Consider the following 18293-nt stretch of genomic DNA (forward strand, 5'->3'; position numbering starts at 1 on the left):
AAAGTTGCGTAAAATCGCCCGATTCTTCCGTAGCGTTAAAACTTACGCGAAAAGTTGCGCCTTTTTCGTAGCGTTAAAACTTAAAAGGTGCGAAGTTTCGCGTAAGTTTTAACGCTACGAAAAAAGCGCAACTTTTTGCGCAAGTTTTAACGCTACGAAAAATCGCCAGATTTTACGCAACTTTCGTAATGGCTACGAAAAACTCGCGTTTTTACGCAAAAATCGTATTGGTAACGAAAAATTCGTAAAGACGCCGAAAAAATCGCAAAAATACGAAAAAATCGCAAAATACCGATCATTACGAAAAAAACGCAATCGGACTCATTTCGACCCGTTCGTGGGTTAGTAAATGTGCCCCTAGGAATAAGGAATGACACAGTTAATAAAAAAAAAAAAAGGCAATGTTCAATATTGTATTAAACTTCATGAAATAACAGCATGCTGATTGTTTCTTCCAGTAAACACAGTGAATTGCTTCCATTTTACAATTTTTCTACAAAAGGTTTTATATTCTTTCATAATAGTTGAAAGTGGGAAAATCAATTCAGCAGTGTCAGAATACTTTCTATTAAAAAGATTCCTACTGTGCTTGAATAACAGGAATGCTTAAACTGCACATTAAATTGCACCCAAGTATTGTGTGTGGGGCCCTTTTTATTGTTGTTTTTATGTTGTTTTGTTTTTCAAATGACCCTGTCTGATGTAACCTTTTATATTCCCTGCTCTAGCTCCCATATGAAAAAATTAAAGGGTTTCATGTAAAGACAACACAGTCTAGAGAATAAATGATCACCTTCAGTGTTTGTGTTTGAGTATATATATATTTTTTTTTTTTTTTTTTAGAAAATGGCACTAATAATTAAAATATTCTGAAGCTAAACAGTTAACAAGCAGATATGACAAACAACTTGCAGGGAGTTCAACCTTTTCCTTTAAAATATATTTATGAATAATTTCTTATAATGTCTGGGGTAAGATTATTCTGCTGTGGAGCTCAGTTAATGTTACAGCAATGGCTTTCAAGCTGTTTTTTTTTTTCAAGCCTTAATTACCGAAGCAAAAAGGCAGCAAGAATGGAAGATCAACAAAAAATAACAAACAAAATATAAATAGCATACCCATATTGTATTCACTGCTAAATGTTAAAGTTAATCCTTATAAAACATATGTTTTGTTACTAACTAAGATAAACAGTTTACTATCAGTGTTACTGTTGTATTAAAGTGATCCCTGTTATCACTCAGATCATATTATCAGTCAGATGCTAGGACATGGGCTTATTTGAGAGTTATGGGCCATACTTAATATTTTTAGTGCACCAGAAATCTGTTGCTTCTTTGTTGCATAATGTAACTCATTTTAGTGCAATCTATTCTGAGTATCCTCTATACTAGCATGACTGTTGGAAGGTGCTTACCCAAGGCAAAGATTAGCCATGCAATGTATAGCTGCTCTCCATAACTCAGGGTCAGGTTGATTGAGATCGCAAAGACGCACCAAGATTCCAGTGGAGCCCAAAAGTTCATGAAGATACTACGGGGTAAAGTAAAATTACTGAAATCATTCATTTTGAGCTTGTAAAGAACCGCCAACAAAGTAAAATCGATCCATTTAAGTAAGGATTTAATGATAATATACATAATCTGTAAAGTACACTTATTCAAATGCAGGTAAGGGATCCCTTATCTGGAAACAAGATATCCAGAAAGCTCCGAATTAAGGAAAGCCTGTCTCCCATAGACTCCATTTTAATCAAATAATTCAGATTTTTCAAATTGATTCCCTTTTTCTCTGTAAAAATAAAACAGTGCTTTGAATTTGATCCCAACTAAGATATAATTAATCCTTACTGGATGCAAAATATTTTTTTTTTTTAGTATTTTATTGTTTTTTTAGTAGACTTAAGGTATGAAGATCCAAATTACAGAATTATCCCTTATCTGGAATACCCTTGCTCCCAAGCATTCTGGATAACGGGTCCTATACCTGTAATATCAAATTTATCAAATGATCTCTCTTTACTGGGGCTCCCAGAAAATGCTCATCAAAACAGAACATTCCAAACCATACCCCTGACCTCTGCCAGTTACTCCAAAACATACACATCATCTGCCCACCACACTCATCCGCTCTGTATGCCTAGTGACCTAACTGTTGCAATAGGCATTGTTGCAAAGGGGGGCCAGACAGACATGAAAGCTTGATTAGTTGAGGCCTAATACAGGATTCCCCTTGTACACAGAGAATTAGGCTTGAAAACACAATATTTAGTACTTAAAAGTACACACTAAAAATATTTTTGCACCCACAGCAAACACTTAAAAATAACAACACAAACATTAAAGAAAAAATAAAGGCCAGCTGCAAATTAAATACACCCTATATTATATTAATCTTGCTATATCATACTAAAAATCGCCCACGTGTGGTCAGCTTTAGTGTGCTTGGCTTTTTCCTGTTTATCTATTTTAATCTGGATAAGGCCCCCACTGCCCTAGTCATATAATATTATGTTTTTTATTCTACATTATTTGAAAAGTACTGCAAGAGAAAATTCAGTTTTACATAAAATTTAACATGCTAGCTTGACTTACAAAATCAAATTCCTTTCCTCCACTCTCACTGTCTTCACCAACAAACTGCACAGCAAAATGTACAAAAAAATGCCAAGCAATTTAGTTAGTAATGTAAACCTAAGCACAAATTCAATATATGGGTTTACCTTCTGGCATTTTGATCCATTGTTGTAAACTAAAGCTGCTAAGGCATGTAGAATATCAGCATGGGTCCATGAGCTACACTGTTTCAAAGCAGAAATGGAAAAGGCAAGAAGAAAATCCAGGTTCTGTTCATCAACAATGACCTGTTACCAAAGGGAGGAGGGGGAGAATAAAAAAAACAAAACAAAACATATCATTAGAAAAATATTATAATTATGTGTTGATATTATTCATTTAACCTATGTATTTCAGTGTGAAGAAAATATATGTTGGATCCAAAAGGGATTTGATCAAATTATGTAAACTATTTGGACACAAGAATATTCATCAGAGCAAAACTGTCTTTATCACTGCCACCAGTCGAACCAAAATAACCAGTTTCCTGCCTTTAGAAAATGCCCAAAACCTTTATAAATGAATATACCTCAGCAGTACACCAGCCCCAACAGACTAAGGATCCTCAGTAATTCCAGCTGTTAGGTTTCTATTTTACAAGCCCCTTCCTATGCCTAGATAATGAATGCAGCCAAAATTTCAAATCCAAAGATGGATTAGAAGTTATAGAACTTTAGATCTGTTAAAGGTGCAGTATTTACTTCAATTCAACATGGGCACAGAAGTGCGGAAATTCAGTTTGCTATTGTTTTAATTAAAGGGAGTGTCCATTCATGTAATACTACCTTAATACAAATATATATTTTCTATTAATTGTGCCTTAAAAACTGAAAAATGTTTAAAAAGTGACTTTTTAAATGAAATAACATTTTTTAACGCAGCATCTTAGCTGTTCCCTGGCAGCTTTTTTTTTTTTGCATATGCCCCTGACAAATGGGGGCACATTGGGTTTTCCTTGTAATATGAAATCAAGTTTTTAATAGTCTTTAACCTGGAATGTCCTGTTTCTCATATGGTATCTGTTTGGCCACCTTAATAAATAGGCAGCAATTGGGAAAGTAGTGTTTATCCAGATCCCAGTCTCCCTGTTTAAATTAAAAGGTTCATTTCATAACAAGGAGGGGTGGGTAAAACCAAAGCCAATCAAATATAAATAAAATTGAACTTATCATATTAAAAGAAAAGGCACAACATACTTATACAAACCCAATTATTTGTTGTATGTCAAACATAAACAATGTCCCTTAAACATACTGTACAATAACTTGCAAAGATTTTTTAATGTCAATTTTATTTCCCTTTTGACAGCCTTACAAAACTACTCCCTAAAACTGAAAGCATTTGCACTTACTTTACAACAGTTATTCAAACATAAAAATAATTCCTACCTGAAGTCTGTTGAGTAAGTAGTGCACAAGCTGACAAACTTTGCTGACAAGGTGCTCCTGGTTATGCTGAACTAAACGACAAGCTTGAACAAGTATAGCACAAACCTCCTGGAAAGATAATAAAGTACATATTTCTTTAGAGGTTTACATTTACAGTAAAAATACAGGCTGTCCATGAAATGTGCAATAAGAACTAAAATTATACTTACAATCAGATATCTTTGATAAATAACAATGTATTTTTAAATTCCATGCATACTTGCTAACTTCTGTTCATGGCTTTCCATCTTGCTCACTTTAATGTCTACTCAGTTCCAGTTATACAGTTATTCTTAAAGAAATAGTCTTTCATTTAAAAAAGGACTGCATTTATCAAGTGAGTAAATATTTTGCATGTCTGGCTTACAAAGGCAATTTAACAGATAAAACTGAAATTATATTTAATACGAAATCACAAACAACATTCAGTATTGGCCCTTTTCCCCAGGCCCTTAATATTATCCAATAGTTGGTCATGGGCCAAGCAATGAGGTCTGACACATAGATGGTTGGCCTGGTTTCTTTTCGCTTTGGTTATGGCCCTAGTAGTAGATTATTGGAAAGTGATAAACTGTGTGTGGCTGGAGGGGAGGGACGGATAGAAGGTGCAACGCACAAGAATCTTTTAAACCCCCCCCCCCCTTGTTGCAAATGGCAACAACTCCCCAACATTATATGTAACAACTAGGTTCAGCACCTGTAAATGAAATGCCAGTTTTACTGCTTTGAACATACAAGCACAGACTACTATGTACTGGGAACCTACTTGCTCTTCTATACATGGCGGATTCGTTGTTCTATTTCTATTTCCTTACTGAAAACCAAAACGACAGTCAATTTTGCATTAGGCCTGTTGTACATTTTTTGCCAGAAAATCACCACTTGCTGTGACAAAGTTAGGCAAACACTCTGCTGATGTCACTCGCCGCTGGTGACAGGTGGCCCTTGTTTAGAAACTCTCATTTTGTGAGAGTGCCTATGTGCCAAAGAAAATGCCAGCCTGCTTTAATCCACCCTTGCACACTGACAGAAATGGCATCCAACTGGGTTCACAGAGTGGATTTTGGCTGAAATCCACCCCGTGTGAACAGAATATGTTTTTCAGCAAGATAGTAGCATTTCTGCAGAACTTCTATAAAAACTCTACAGATGAGGGCCTTAGCCGTACAAGACAAAGTAAAATCATTTGGCCTTATCTGAAAGGCACATTAACATGTACTACCCTGTTGTATGAAGTGCAATAGGGAGCCGCCGGTGGAAATCCCTTTGCATCGCAGATTACCAAAGCGATACGAAGGGCTTTCCAGGCTTTTCGGGGTGGTTTATTGCCCATGATAGCAGAGATCTAATGCAGGTGACTCAACCGAATGGTGGGTCCTTTCCCGTAGCCACCATATTATCAGTTTATCAAGACCCTGCTGAAAGGGTACCACATCCTAGATGGAATTAAATGGGCTGCATAGTTTTGTGTCATCTGCAAACACTGATACATTATTTACAATGCCCTCCCCTAAATCATTACAGAACATTTATATAAGGGAGTCCATTTTAAGCAAATAGTTCTAATTTTTTTAAATTATTTCCTTTTCCTCTGTAATGATAAAACAGCACCTTGTACCTGTATAATGCTATATTAACCCTCGGTTGTAAACCACCAATAAAGGCCACAACAGCTACATGCCCCACCTTTAACTGACATGCTGCTTAGAACAGACAAGTATTATGTTAACACAAAGAACTCACAGCGTCACTTATACTGGTTTGCCATACTTTGAAAAGTCAGACACTTAGGGGCACATTTACTAATCCACAAATCCGAATCACGAATGGGAAAAAATTGTATTCGAAACGAAAATTTTGTAAGATCGCAAATATCACGAAAATGCTTACGGAAAAATCGTATTAGTCACGATAATATCGTATTGGCGATCCGAAAGTCATGAAATTTTCGTACCGAACAATTGTAAACAACGGTAAAACCTTTCTGATTTTTTCGTGCAAACGTCCGAAAAAGTCGTGCGCTGTACGAAAAAGTCGTGCGCCGTATGAAAAAGTCGTGCGGACGCCCGAAAAAATCAGCGAAAATACGCTCGGAGTGTTCGCATGAACGCTCGAGCGTTCGTGCTTTTGTAAATGTGCCCCTTAGACATAAGGAAATAAAAAAAACACTCGGAAGTTATGGCAAGGGGACCTAGACTTCCCACACCTTGTGTCTCAACCCTTTCTCCTTGTAGAGTGTAAGCTCTTTTGGGCAGGGCCCTCTTCACCTCTTGTATCGCTAATTGATTGCTTTATGTTACTCTGTATGTCCAATGTATGAAACCCACTTATTGTACAGCCCTGCAGAATATGTTGGTGCTTTATAAATAAATGTTAATAATAACAGCCATCTGTAGATATCGCAAATGCCAGAGGGGTTGTTATAAGATGCCATAGACAGTCACTATTTTGGGGGCGGTGGGCGCTGTTTGAACCTCTGTGCAATACTTAATATGTCAGGGCCTGTTTCGAAAATTCAGCCCAGACTCGTTGCCAAGAGCGGCCAAGCAGCACCAAGGCAAACTCAATACTGGAGACAGGATACCTATCTCTAACTCCACTTAATGTCACTATTATTTTGTATTACCTCTTGGCCGAACCCTGTCACTCCTGGTGTGTAGTCCTGGGAAATCAGCTGGTCCAAGAGGAGGTTGATTTCAGTACGAAAAGTCTCCGAATCGGAGGGCCGCAGGCTGTGCAGCTTGCTTAAGTAACGTTGGAAGTCCCGGGCACAGTCCTGATTATCATACGGTGGCTGTAAGTGAGGAGGAGACAACAATGTGCCATGCTGTATCCCGAGCAAATCTACTCCGGCTTCCTGAGTTGCCATCTTCCTCCGCTCTGCTGCCAGTTGCTATAGCGACAGTTAGTCACTTCCGGAAGGGGAGGGAAAAGTTAAGTTCGTCCTGCGAAGCACTCACGCCTTACGGTTGGTTATTTAGTATGGTGTTCAGTTTAGGACATTCGTGCGCGAAATTACCCCGTGTTCCCTACTCAGTCTAAAATCTGCGTTACTGAAAATTCTTGTTGCGCCTGCCACAGTTAAATAAGTTCTGAGCGGTCCCCTATGTGTAAGCGATTGTTCCGAGCTGTAGCATACATTCTCTGGCCTGCTCCTTACCTGCTCTCCCTGGCCAGCTCACTCTGCCCTTGTTTCCTCTTGCTGCAGCACTAAGCACTCTACCTGCTCCCTACATGTTATCGATTGTTAAAGCAATCCCTAAATACAATTGTACGCTCTTCCACTGCTGCTAGTAAACAGATCTTTTAACAAGGATACTGTTTTTTTAAAAAAGGTATACTGTTACGTTAGTTTCTATCTTAGGGATGCCACTTGGAAAAAGAAATACTGCCTATAATGTTATTTGTCTCAATTAATAATATATTCTAACTATGTTATTTTAAACACAATTATTAATTGCTGACAAAGTGCTCAAACCCTTATGGCAAGGCTTAAGCTTGTTGCGGAAACTAACTGAACTAAAGTTGAGATGTTAATCATATGTTTAAATGCTACGATCTGAAACTAACATTCAGACTGAAATTGTATGATAAAGCCCTTAAAATACAAATCGGATGATGTTTTGAACATAAAATAGTTGGCAGACACCAATCGTATGTAGTGACTTCCATTGTAGGTTCCCCAAGGATATTGTCCGATACACAATACATGCACAGACTTTGTTATCCAACCAAAATTTTCTAACCTGGCCAATCAGGTAGATGACCAATTGCCATGGTATGAAAATTATCGGGAAGATCATTCGGAGCCCACACACGGACCTAAAATCGTACGAAACTAGGTTTCCAGTAACTCTTTACTGCTGGGCTGCAAGTTGAAGTAACAAGATAGCAGTTACCCGACACCTGTATTGCTAGAAGTCGTAGATGTCAGAATAGCACTCAATAGTAAAAAATCCAAGTCCAGCTTGGGACTTCTCCAGTTAGGGCTTTGGCACATGGGGAGATTAGTCACCCGCGACAAATCTCCCTGTTCACCGGCAACTAATCTCCCCGAAATGCAATATTCCCCACCAAGGAAGATTTGGTGGTCACACAGATCATTTGTCTACCTCACTTAGGGCAGTGACTAATTTCCCCACAATGCCATCCCATTGGCGATTTTCATTCTTGCCGGTGGGATGGCATTGCGGGGAAATTAGTTGCCCTTGGCAAAGAAGATTTGTCGCAGGACGACTAACCTCCCTGTCTGCCACTGCCCTTACGGTAAAGACACACGGAGCTACTTAATAGCAGCTACTGGTCACGGCTACTAAACTCTAGAAAATATCCAGCCATAGACAATACTGAGCATTGCCTCTGCTAAAACACACGTAGAGACAATTATCAGTAAATGATCAGCATTGTCTATTTCTGTAGCTGTGACAAGTAGCTCCATGTGTCTTCACACTAAAGTAACAATTATTCAACCTATCAGTTATTTTCACCAGATCTTGGTTATTCATGAGCTTCCTAGCTTGTACATGGTTTGTGCTTATTTGTGTCTGTAAGTTACCCTCCCATTTAGACTGTAAGCTCTACTGGGCAGGGACCTCCATCCTGTTGTTTCTTTTGATTCTTAACTCATTGCAACGGTACCATGTATTTTATTTGTATTTATTGTTATACTTTGTATTTATCTATTATTTTAATAACCCCCTGTTGTATTAATCTATTGTTCTACTGTACAGCACTGCATACATAAGCGCTTTATAAGTAAATACATACATACATACATACATAGTTCTAGCCTACCAACTTTGTCTACTACTCTTTAGCTGCTATTTAAAAGTGAAAGTATAATTTTACTTAGTAGTAGGGAGCTTAAACCAAGTGTCTGTGCTGTGTTAAGAACTGAAGTGTTATGGACAGTCATTTGAAAAGAACCTTGTGTAACCTAGAAAGTCTTTGAATAGCTGGGTAATGTCAGGTAAAAACTCCACAGCTTCAGGGCTTATATGTTCTTCACTGAAAATGCATGGAGACTGAAATAATTCTCGCACCAATATCTAAAGGTGATCATGGTTTTTGACATTTTAGTGGATCTGTTCTTGTTCTCAGTATACAGAAGTAATCAGTTTGGCAATGGATTGGCACCGAGAGTGGAATAGTTGGGTAAAGTCCCATTAAAAACTCACAATACTAAGATAAAATTTAAAAATGGTAAGGCATACAAAAAGAAAAAACAGGGAGCAGAAGTGAAAGGGGGAGTGAAGAGAAGTAGGAAGGGGAAATACAATTAGATGAGAGCAAAAAAAAAAAGAAAAAAAGGATGTGGGTAAAATAAGAAAGTATGGAAAAGATAAATATGGAAGAAAGGAAAATCAAAGAAAGGGGTTATAAAAGGTGAAACATCTATTGGTTTACAATGTATATATTATATTAGTGTGTGTGGGTAAAATATGACACTGGCACACTCATAAGTCCACACGTCTGCATATAATCACTTAACACATTTCAGCATCAAAGGTGCTTAAACAAAAAAAAAAAAAAGGGTGATTAGTAGAGGTAGCATGGATTATAAACAGGTAGCTTATTTGGCATAAAAAAAAAATTAGACACTGGGGTCACTTTGTTTGTGTGGGGGGGTGCAAAACTGTATATGCTCAGTAAAGGATTAGGCATTTTGGAAACACTTATAATTTTAACTTATTATAAGGTCTGATTCTTGTTATCTGTTTTGAATTCTTGATTGTAGTTATTCCTGTTATGAGATCTTAAAGCTTAAAGTGTGATTATCTCTTTGATAAAGCCAACCACTAAGCTAATAGTCTGGTAGCAAAAAGTTTTTCCCCATAACCATAATGCAGCTAGCTACTACACAAGATAAAAATTCCCTTCAGAGGTGGGGGCAAAATACTTTTTTGCAGGGTTGCAAATACTTTTGCTTTGATCCCTTTCTATTTGATTTGTAGGATATAAATGGACTGAAACTATAAAAATTGTCTTGAAAGACTGGGTAAGAAAATTTCTCTACAGGCATGATTTTTTCCAACAGAAAACCTATGCAATACTACAAGTAAGAAGTCTGCTACTACTGTCCCATTAAATGCCCTGCTTAAAAATGTATGGGGATATATAATAAAACATCTGGAGTTTGCCTATATCTAGTATCCTATGTGTTTGGAAACATCTGCTCAGTAAATGTTACCTGCTGATTTGTTATGGGTTACTAGATACGTAGCAAATGTTAGACCATTACCCTGTAATTTAGCCTTTTTTTGTTAAACCACCTTGCTAAGTTTTTAGTCAAATGCTTTTAGCAGTAAGCTTTTAATTCAGACTTAAATTATCCACAGACCAAACCTTTGTCTGTGGTTATGTATTTATTCTCTAATATAAAATAATAGCCCTTTCAATAGTCTGATTCTGAAGTCTTTCCATTTTATTTTCACAAGAAGGGTTTCCTCAGCTTTGTAGGAAGCACAGGCTGGTCAGAATTTTATGGACAACTCAATTGATAAATAAAACCACCAGGGACAGATTATACTCGATTTGTCACAGTATTCTCTATATGGAAATAATTTTAACTTAAGCAGATAATAGGTATCCATAGACAACTGCCACAATCCACCCCCCAAAAAGATATTACCATAAGATTTGATGTAGAATAGTTTATTTGTTTTCTTCCCATTTAAAGGCCATTATAAAGCATTTACATTTTCCCCAAGTGCATGACAACAAAAGAAAGGGGGAAAGAAAAAAATAAATAAATTTAAAAAAAAAAAAAAGGAAAAAAAAAAAAAAAAAAAGCAGTAACAAAATAAAGCTGCCTTCTCTCCAGGCAACTAAACAGAAGTCAATTTTACTGCAACATATACACATTAAATATAGTATACAGTCCATGCAGCTGCACAGCCATATTAGACAGGATCCTGGCTTCAGCCATCAGTGCATTACAGTCCACCATGGAATATACTCCTTCTCCTAGCCAGATTTAAAGAGGAGAATTGCAACTTGGCCCAAATAAAAGTAGATGAAGTGCTTTGTTTCATGTGTTACATAGCTGCCAAAGTTTCTGCCAACGATGCAGTGCCAAGTTGGATTGTATTTCTTATCAAATTCCTGAAAGAAAATTAAAGCCATAAGTTAAAGGTTTGCCAAGAGTCTGGGGCTGTTAATGGTGATGTATCCAAATTCCCTTTAATTAAGTAAAACACAACCAGGACCACCACTGTCCTATATATATCTATTAGATTATATTGGAGTAAGTATACCTTCTTGATATAGGCAGCAATGTCTTTCTCAATATTATACTTCTCCATTGCCTGTGTGGCACAGTCAACAGCATCTTGCTGCATGTCTTCAGACATGTCAGCATTCTTGATAACAGCCTTTCTGTCAGACATGGTGCACCTGTAACAAGACAAAATATATGTTTAAGAAAACATGTTTATGAGACTGTAAATTGAAATACACGTTACAAATAACTTATATTATGAAAACATTTCTATCACTGCTATTAAGCAATACCCATCTGTCCTTTGTTATTCCCTGTAGTGCTGGTCCTGTCAGCAACCCATCAGCAAAGACCAATTTTGACAATGATCTGTGATAGTGATGTGTGGTATATGTGTGGTGAGGCTATTTATATATCTGTGGCCACCCTGCCCCATATCTGATGTCAGAGGGGGCGAGGCAGGCGCACGTATATATTATATATATATATAATCTGGTGCTGGAGGCAGAAGCTGAGAACAGTCAGGTTGTGGGCAGGGAGGGAGGCAGGAAGAGCCCAGCCCAAACCTGCCTGCAACCCAAGAAAGTTGTGAGAGTGTCAACCCAAACCCACCCGACCCGTGGTTGTCAGGCCAGTCCACACATCACTAATGAGCGGATTTGCCATACCCCCAGATTGGGGCTGACTCAGCACTTTAGTAAGTTGTAGGCCGAATTCTGTCATGGCCCACCTCTTGCAATGTTACTGTGCGCCAAAGTGCCCCAGTTGCCACCTGCTTGTTTAAATAATCGTACCTGCCTGCACTGTCACCTATGGTGAATTCAGAGATAGTCAGGTTGGGAATGGCTATAAATATATAATGGCGCAGTGGGTTGGGTTCGGGTAAGCGTTTTTACAACCCAAACATCACTATTCTGTGAATAGCAAACCTGCTAAAAGGTACTGCGTGAATATGAGTTTTGGCTTGAGAAGAACTCACTACTGCTATATTGTTTCAGTGATATATTTAGTCAGAACCAGCACTGCAGAGAGTAAGAAAGGGCAGACAGATACTGCTTTCAATAGCAATGACAGTTACAAATAATGTATTTCTAGAAAGGAAACCTGGAACTGAATGCCCAGTTTGGCAAACTTTATCTGGCCCAGAGTTTTGTGGCTTCTACTTTCCGTATACAAAATGCCTACACTACATTAATGTGCTGTGTACCCTGGTTAACATCATATACATCTACAAAAAAAATGTAAAAAGAAACTAAGTGTTGCTTGATATACACCCACCTTTGCCAGTCCTATTTTCTCGCTTAACTGCAACAACAAATAGCAGATGAGACAAAAAAGGCTGGTCAGCAGTCATCCCAAGTCAGATGTATTACACAGACACTTAAATGTAGGCTTTACAACTGAGCACAACCAACAAAAATAAGACTATTACTAAACCATGAATCACTGCACCCCCCCCCCCCCCCCCATGAATATTAACAGTTTTACCAGGCCGAACATGCATTTCACAACATGCAGAGGATTAATTCAAATTAGTTTTTAGAAAAGTTAGACTGAGAAGTTTGAGTGAGTCAAACAAAGCCACAGAGACTTGCTGGGAGTGAGGTGAAGTTCTACATATAGTAAAACCAGTAGGAATAGCTATATATAAAACCAAATGGTGATCGTGCAAACCATTATGTCACAGTGACATTGTGTGAAAAACAAAGCCAACAATGTGCTAAGGGTTTTGCTTAAGGCACCATAGCAACTGCTTTAGGAAATTTCATCTGGCAGCATCATGAGATTGACAAATGCCTCTGATCTACCACCAGCACTGATCAGATGTAGTTTTTATCACTATTGATACAAAAAGGATGTAAAGAGGAGTTAAATTCAGGACACTTTAATACTGGGGGGGGGGAAGCAAAGAAAAGGCCATCATTCACAAGGCATAGGTCAAGAATTGAAGGACAAAAGTAATGTAAAATGTAATATTATTGCAATATATTTTGAGGTGGTTTAGCACATTAGGTAAAATTACTGTATGAATACCCAACCAGTTTAACACCCCACACCCTATACTTAGAAACTTCTGCTTCAGGTATCCACCAAAACCTGCTGGTGGGGGTTGCCTAGATGGAGATCAGCCACGGGCATTATGGATAATAGGCATAAGATACAGAGGGGTGGGGGTTAAATTGAAGGCAAGATGCAGGACATTGGATAGGTACCATCCCATTTTCAGTAAATAATGACATGCCCGCACATACGGAAATCGTGGGTTCCTGTTCTGAATCGGAGGTTGCAGAAGGGGGCAATTTATCCCGAAGTCTAATAAAATGCAAGAAAGGAAGCAACATGCTGAAGAGCCCTCATCAGAATGGAACGCCGATGTTCATGCAAAATCAGAGCAAGAAAGCCTAGTGGAAGGGGAGGGGGGGCGATAGGAAAAAAATGGCACCTGATAAAGCTGTCTATTAACACTGGAACCCACAGCCAGCGAAATTGAATAACATGCCAAACATGGCTCATACAGGTCACACAAGTCATGCACGCCGTAATGATTCACTGTAAGAAAACAGCAATGCAGGTGCAACACCTCAGTATGTAAGACATTTTACCAACGCACCCTAAAGCAAGGACCGTGATATCGAGACCATTCATTAATCTGAACCTAGTGATACAACACTGCAACACCACTGAGGGCACAGTCCTTTTCTATCTTGCTCTCTGCGTGGAGTCGCCACCCCCATCCACGCCGTACCAGTAACCGCCCCGAGCTTGCAATAGGATATCTGCTACCTTTAGTTCTGGAACCATGCAAGGAGTACTGTACTACTGCACTACTGCAGCACACTTACCGGTCACAGTGTTAAACAGGTATTTGGGAATTAATGTGTCTTTCAGCCAAGCTGCCCTTCCTGTCTCTAGAAGCTTAGGCTCTTGCTGTACCTCTGAAATAGCGCCGCCTCCTGGTGCAGCGGCAAAGCCCACAGCGCTCGCTATTGGCCGGCCCGCACCTCCCCTCGGCACTCCGGGCATTCTCCTCTCGCGTTCTTCCACCTACATTTTATTTCATCCCACAATGCTGCGAGAAAATTGCACGGCTCCCTAATTCACAACAGCGGGATAAAAACGATTATACGAAATTACCTCTCGTTTTAGCAACACTTTGCTCTATGTAGCGCCGAGTTGCTTTCAGTTTCAGCGTTAACAGAGGATGATGATTCCATAAGCAGTAAATGGATGAATTTGTAACTTTTGTCCAAACTGAATATGGGAATTCTGGTTGCTAGGGGAAGTTAGAGACGATTTTGTGCAGTCTGTGTTGGTGCTGGCCACAGGTTGGTCCAGCCAATCATAGTAAAGGACCAATGTTGCAAAGATGCAGCCTTTACATTATAACATTTATATGACCTATTTTAAACATTTCTGTCACATTAGATGTTCACATTTAATATATGTATTTTTAAAAGGTAACTTTACCCTAAAATTGCCTTTTAATATAGTTGATACAGTATTTTGAATATTTTAATATGAGAGGGCCCGAGTTAGAATTAAAATAATTAAAATAAGTCTAGCCTTCCAATTAGTCTTCTTTTCAATAGCCAGTCCTGACCTTGACAACCAAAGGCCATTAATTTGTAACAGGTTTTTTAACGTGGTGATACTTACTTTACACCTGATGGTATACCTAAGTATGGCCAAACTGGTCTAAACTTCTGGCAGCTAGGGCATGTGTTCAGGGCCGCTGCTGGCCAAATGGGTGCCCTAAGCAGAAATTTACTTTTGTGCCCCCTCCCCCAAATATTATGGAAGTAAAAATAAAATAATGAAAAAAAAAACACCTACTATAGGGGCCCCACACACAGTGCCCCCAATTGCCCCCATAGATTGATTGAACTATCCGGGACAGCGGGATGCACTATAAAAACCGGCGGGACAGTGTTGGGGGGTATGTTATAATATATAAAAATGTTTTTTTTTTTGGAGCAGCTGGGATGGTGCCCCCCTGGGAGTTGGTGCCCTATGCAGACTGAGTACTCTGCTTATAGGGAGCGGTGGCCCTGCATGTGTTGCATGCAACTCTTCTCTCAGGTGGGCCCTCATGTTACTGTTGGAGGAAGGGTTGGTTACACTGTGTTCTACCACAAAACAGATCTTGTAGATAACTTGGGCACCAGTGGTATAAAAACAAAAGATAACTCTATATTGGACAGATGTTACACAAGCTCTTGGTGGGTTTTGATTCCAATGGTACAATATCACACCAATCAGTAAATGCTTCAGATGCTTACATTAGCTGGCATTCACACAAATTCTGGCATAGTGTTTGCAAAACCACAGAGATTGTACTGCCTTGGTGAAACAATTCCCAGCGCTGATAAACTCAGTAATTACTTCAAGCTTTAGGGCTCTGGCACATGAGGAAGATTAGTCGCTCGCGACAAATCTCCCTTGTTGCGGGCGACTAATCTCCCCGATATGACATCCCATCGGGGGTGGGATGGCATACGTGACGGCATGCAAATTGCACCACCGCGTATGCCAATCCCACCAGCGATTTACATTTTCGCCGGTGAGATGTCAAATCAGGGAGCTTAGTCGCCCGCAACAAGGGAGATTTGTGCCAGAGCCCTTAGTCCTGAGCCTAACTACTTCAGTAACTAAACTAGCAGCATCGACGCCTCAGGGTACTAACCCAACTGGCCTCCAGATTGGAGCCTCTGGCTGCTTTATTAACTACCCTGATCCTGCCTCTCAATTCTAGAGTGAGCTAATACAAATCTCTCCTAGCAATTCTCCTACTGGAACCTACCTCTGTTTCAGGCCAAAAAGAGATAGACCAAAGAGATAGAGTATGTGGTGGCCACTTTTATAATCTAGGGAATTATGACATACCTCCCAACAAAATAAAGAAAATGACAAAAAGAAATGGCGTGTGTAGCCACAACTATTTTACAACATTTGGCAGGTTTGAACACATTGCTGGGGGTTTTGGGGTCTCGTTTTATGTGTTATTACAGTTTTGCTAAAAGAAAAGGTGAAATTGCCATTTACGCTACAAATCTGTTATCCCAAGAGACCTGTTTAGTTTATTAATTAAAATTGTATCTAAGTGCAGGTGTAGCTTGTTAACTTTTCTGGGCTCTCTGACAAAAGCTAGTTAGTGCATTTAGTGCAGGAGATCAGAGGGAAATAAGGGACTTTTCAATAAGAGTTCGGGACTGTGGGCTGAGCTGACAAAATCGGGAGTGTCCTGCAAAAATTAGGACAGTTGGGAGGTATGTTATGACACCTCCTGGCCAAATAATGAACTACCAAAAGACATGCTTCCCCTCCCAACTGCAAAAAAGGCCCAACTGTCAGCTAACCAAAGCCCTCTTGAGGACAACCTAAGATAAAGGATGGCAAAACCTTACCCCCCTACACCTTGGTAGAAAAAAAAAAAGTAGACGCTCACTGAAAAATAGAAAATAATCCCTGCAAACAATCCAATAAAAATGAATATCTACATATTAATTAGACCAACCTTCGGTTTAAAAATTTGTTGCTTTTGTTACCTCAGTGTAAGTCAAATTTTCTCATCAGGTTCTGCAGGAAAGCTTCTCATCAAGTACAGGAAAGGTGAGACAGGATCGCTAGCTTAAAGAGCACAATTGCACTAAAGTTACACTAAAAGAGCTTTATTTCCAGTAATAAAAAATGGTGAAAAACCATCTTGTCAAACAATTTATTGCTATACATAAGTACCTTCTCCTGGGGTGGGTTCTATGCAGTGCCATCTGAGGGGGTCATGGTTCTCACTTCACCTCATGATTGAAGTGGTCCAGCTGACTAACCAGATAGAATGTTAATGATATTTTAAAGGAGAAGAGAAAGGTAAAAACTAAGTAGGCTTTATCAGAAAGCCATACACATTTATAGAACTGCTGCTCTGAGTCAAAAGAAACACCACATTTCTTTTCTTTTATTTTGTATACACAATCTTACGTATCTGCAAAATCCTTCAGGACGTGGCAGGGCCGCCATCAGGGGGGCATAGGGGGGACAGTTGTCCCGGGATGATGGTTGCTTTAGAGGGGGCCCGGCCGTGATACAGTTTTTTTTAGCTCGGCCTCCTTTAAAGAACTCCGGGCCCTGTCATTGGTTCATTGGTGGCCAGCGGGAAATTTGATTGGTTGCACCCCGTACGCATGGGGCGCAACCTTGTAAAATGTTAAGATGCAGCAGGGAGCCGGGCACATATGAAGAGGAAGCAGGAGAAGGAAGTTGCCGGTGGGGGAGCTGGAGGATGCCAGAGGAAGCCGCAGGGGAGTGGGAGTAAGTAGCTGGGGTGGAGGGCGAGGAGCGGGAGTAAGTAGCTGGGGTGGAGGGCGGGGAGCGGGAGTAAGTAGCTGGGGTGGAGGGCGGGGAGCGGGAGTAAGTAGCTGGGGTGGAGGGCGGGAGTAAGTAGCTGGGGTGGAGGGCGGGGAGCGGAAGTAAGTAGCTGGGGTGGAGGGCGGGAGTAAGTAGCTGGGGTGGAGGGCGGGGAGCGGGAGTAAGTAGCTGGGGTGGAGGGCGGGGAGCGGGAGTAAGTAGCTGGGGTGGAGGGCGGGGAGCGGGAGTAAGTAGCTGGGGTGGAGGGCGGGGAGCGGGAGTAAGTAGCTGGGGTGGAGGGCGGGGAGCGGGAGTAAGTAGCTGGGGTGGAGGGCGGGGAGCGGGAGTAAGTAGCTGGGGTGGAGGGCGGGGAGCGGGAGTAAGTAGCTGGGGTGGAGGGCGGGGAGCGGGAGTAAGTAGCTGGGGTGGAGGGCGGGGAGCCGGAGGAAGTCACTGGGGATGGAGCTGGAGGATACTGGGGGAAGCCACAGGCGGACGCTGGGGGGGGGGGTGCTGTGCAGATGCTGTGGGGAGCCGGAGTATTCTGGTGGGAGCTGGGGGGCCCTGGCTACCAATGTTTTAGGGGGGCCCTGGCTACCAATGTCTGTGTGTCCTTTGTACTGATGGGAGGGGCCATTGGGGGGCAGAGCATGGGAGGAGAGGGGCCCTGTGATTTCTTATGGCGGCCCT

General features: G+C 40.4%; 2 protein-coding genes across 3 annotated transcripts in view; both read right to left on the reverse strand.

Annotated features, from left to right (window-relative positions):
* Nucleotides 1–7181, reverse strand: part of heatr6 (HEAT repeat containing 6 protein) — a 32112-nt gene extending 24931 nt beyond the window's left edge. Inside the window, exons 1-4 of the mRNA XM_002939632.5 lie at nt 6669–7181; nt 4004–4111; nt 2723–2863; nt 1418–1533 (exon numbers count right to left, since the gene is read on the reverse strand). Of these exons, the coding sequence (XP_002939678.1) occupies nt 1418–1533; nt 2723–2863; nt 4004–4111; nt 6669–6911 (608 nt within the window). The 5' untranslated portion in view covers nt 6912–7181. The remainder of the gene's footprint in view (nt 1–1417; nt 1534–2722; nt 2864–4003; nt 4112–6668) is intronic.
* A 3494-nt stretch (nt 7182–10675) lies between these two features.
* Nucleotides 10676–14244, reverse strand: dynll2 (dynein light chain LC8-type 2). 2 transcript variants are annotated; one of them, XM_012958313.3, is made up of 4 exons: nt 14105–14244; nt 12540–12566; nt 11299–11437; nt 10676–11146 (listed from the first exon to the last, which is right to left on the reverse strand). In XM_012958313.3, exons 3-4 carry the CDS (start codon nt 11428–11430, stop codon nt 11009–11011), a joined length of 270 nt encoding a protein of 89 aa, XP_012813767.1. In that variant the 5' UTR covers nt 11431–11437; nt 12540–12566; nt 14105–14244; the 3' UTR covers nt 10676–11008.
* Nucleotides 14245–18293: the final 4049 nt, after the last annotated feature.

Source organism: Xenopus tropicalis, chromosome 2 (assembly GCF_000004195.4).
Source record: "Xenopus tropicalis strain Nigerian chromosome 2, UCB_Xtro_10.0, whole genome shotgun sequence".
In the NCBI taxonomy this organism is placed as follows: domain Eukaryota; kingdom Metazoa; phylum Chordata; class Amphibia; order Anura; family Pipidae; genus Xenopus; species Xenopus tropicalis.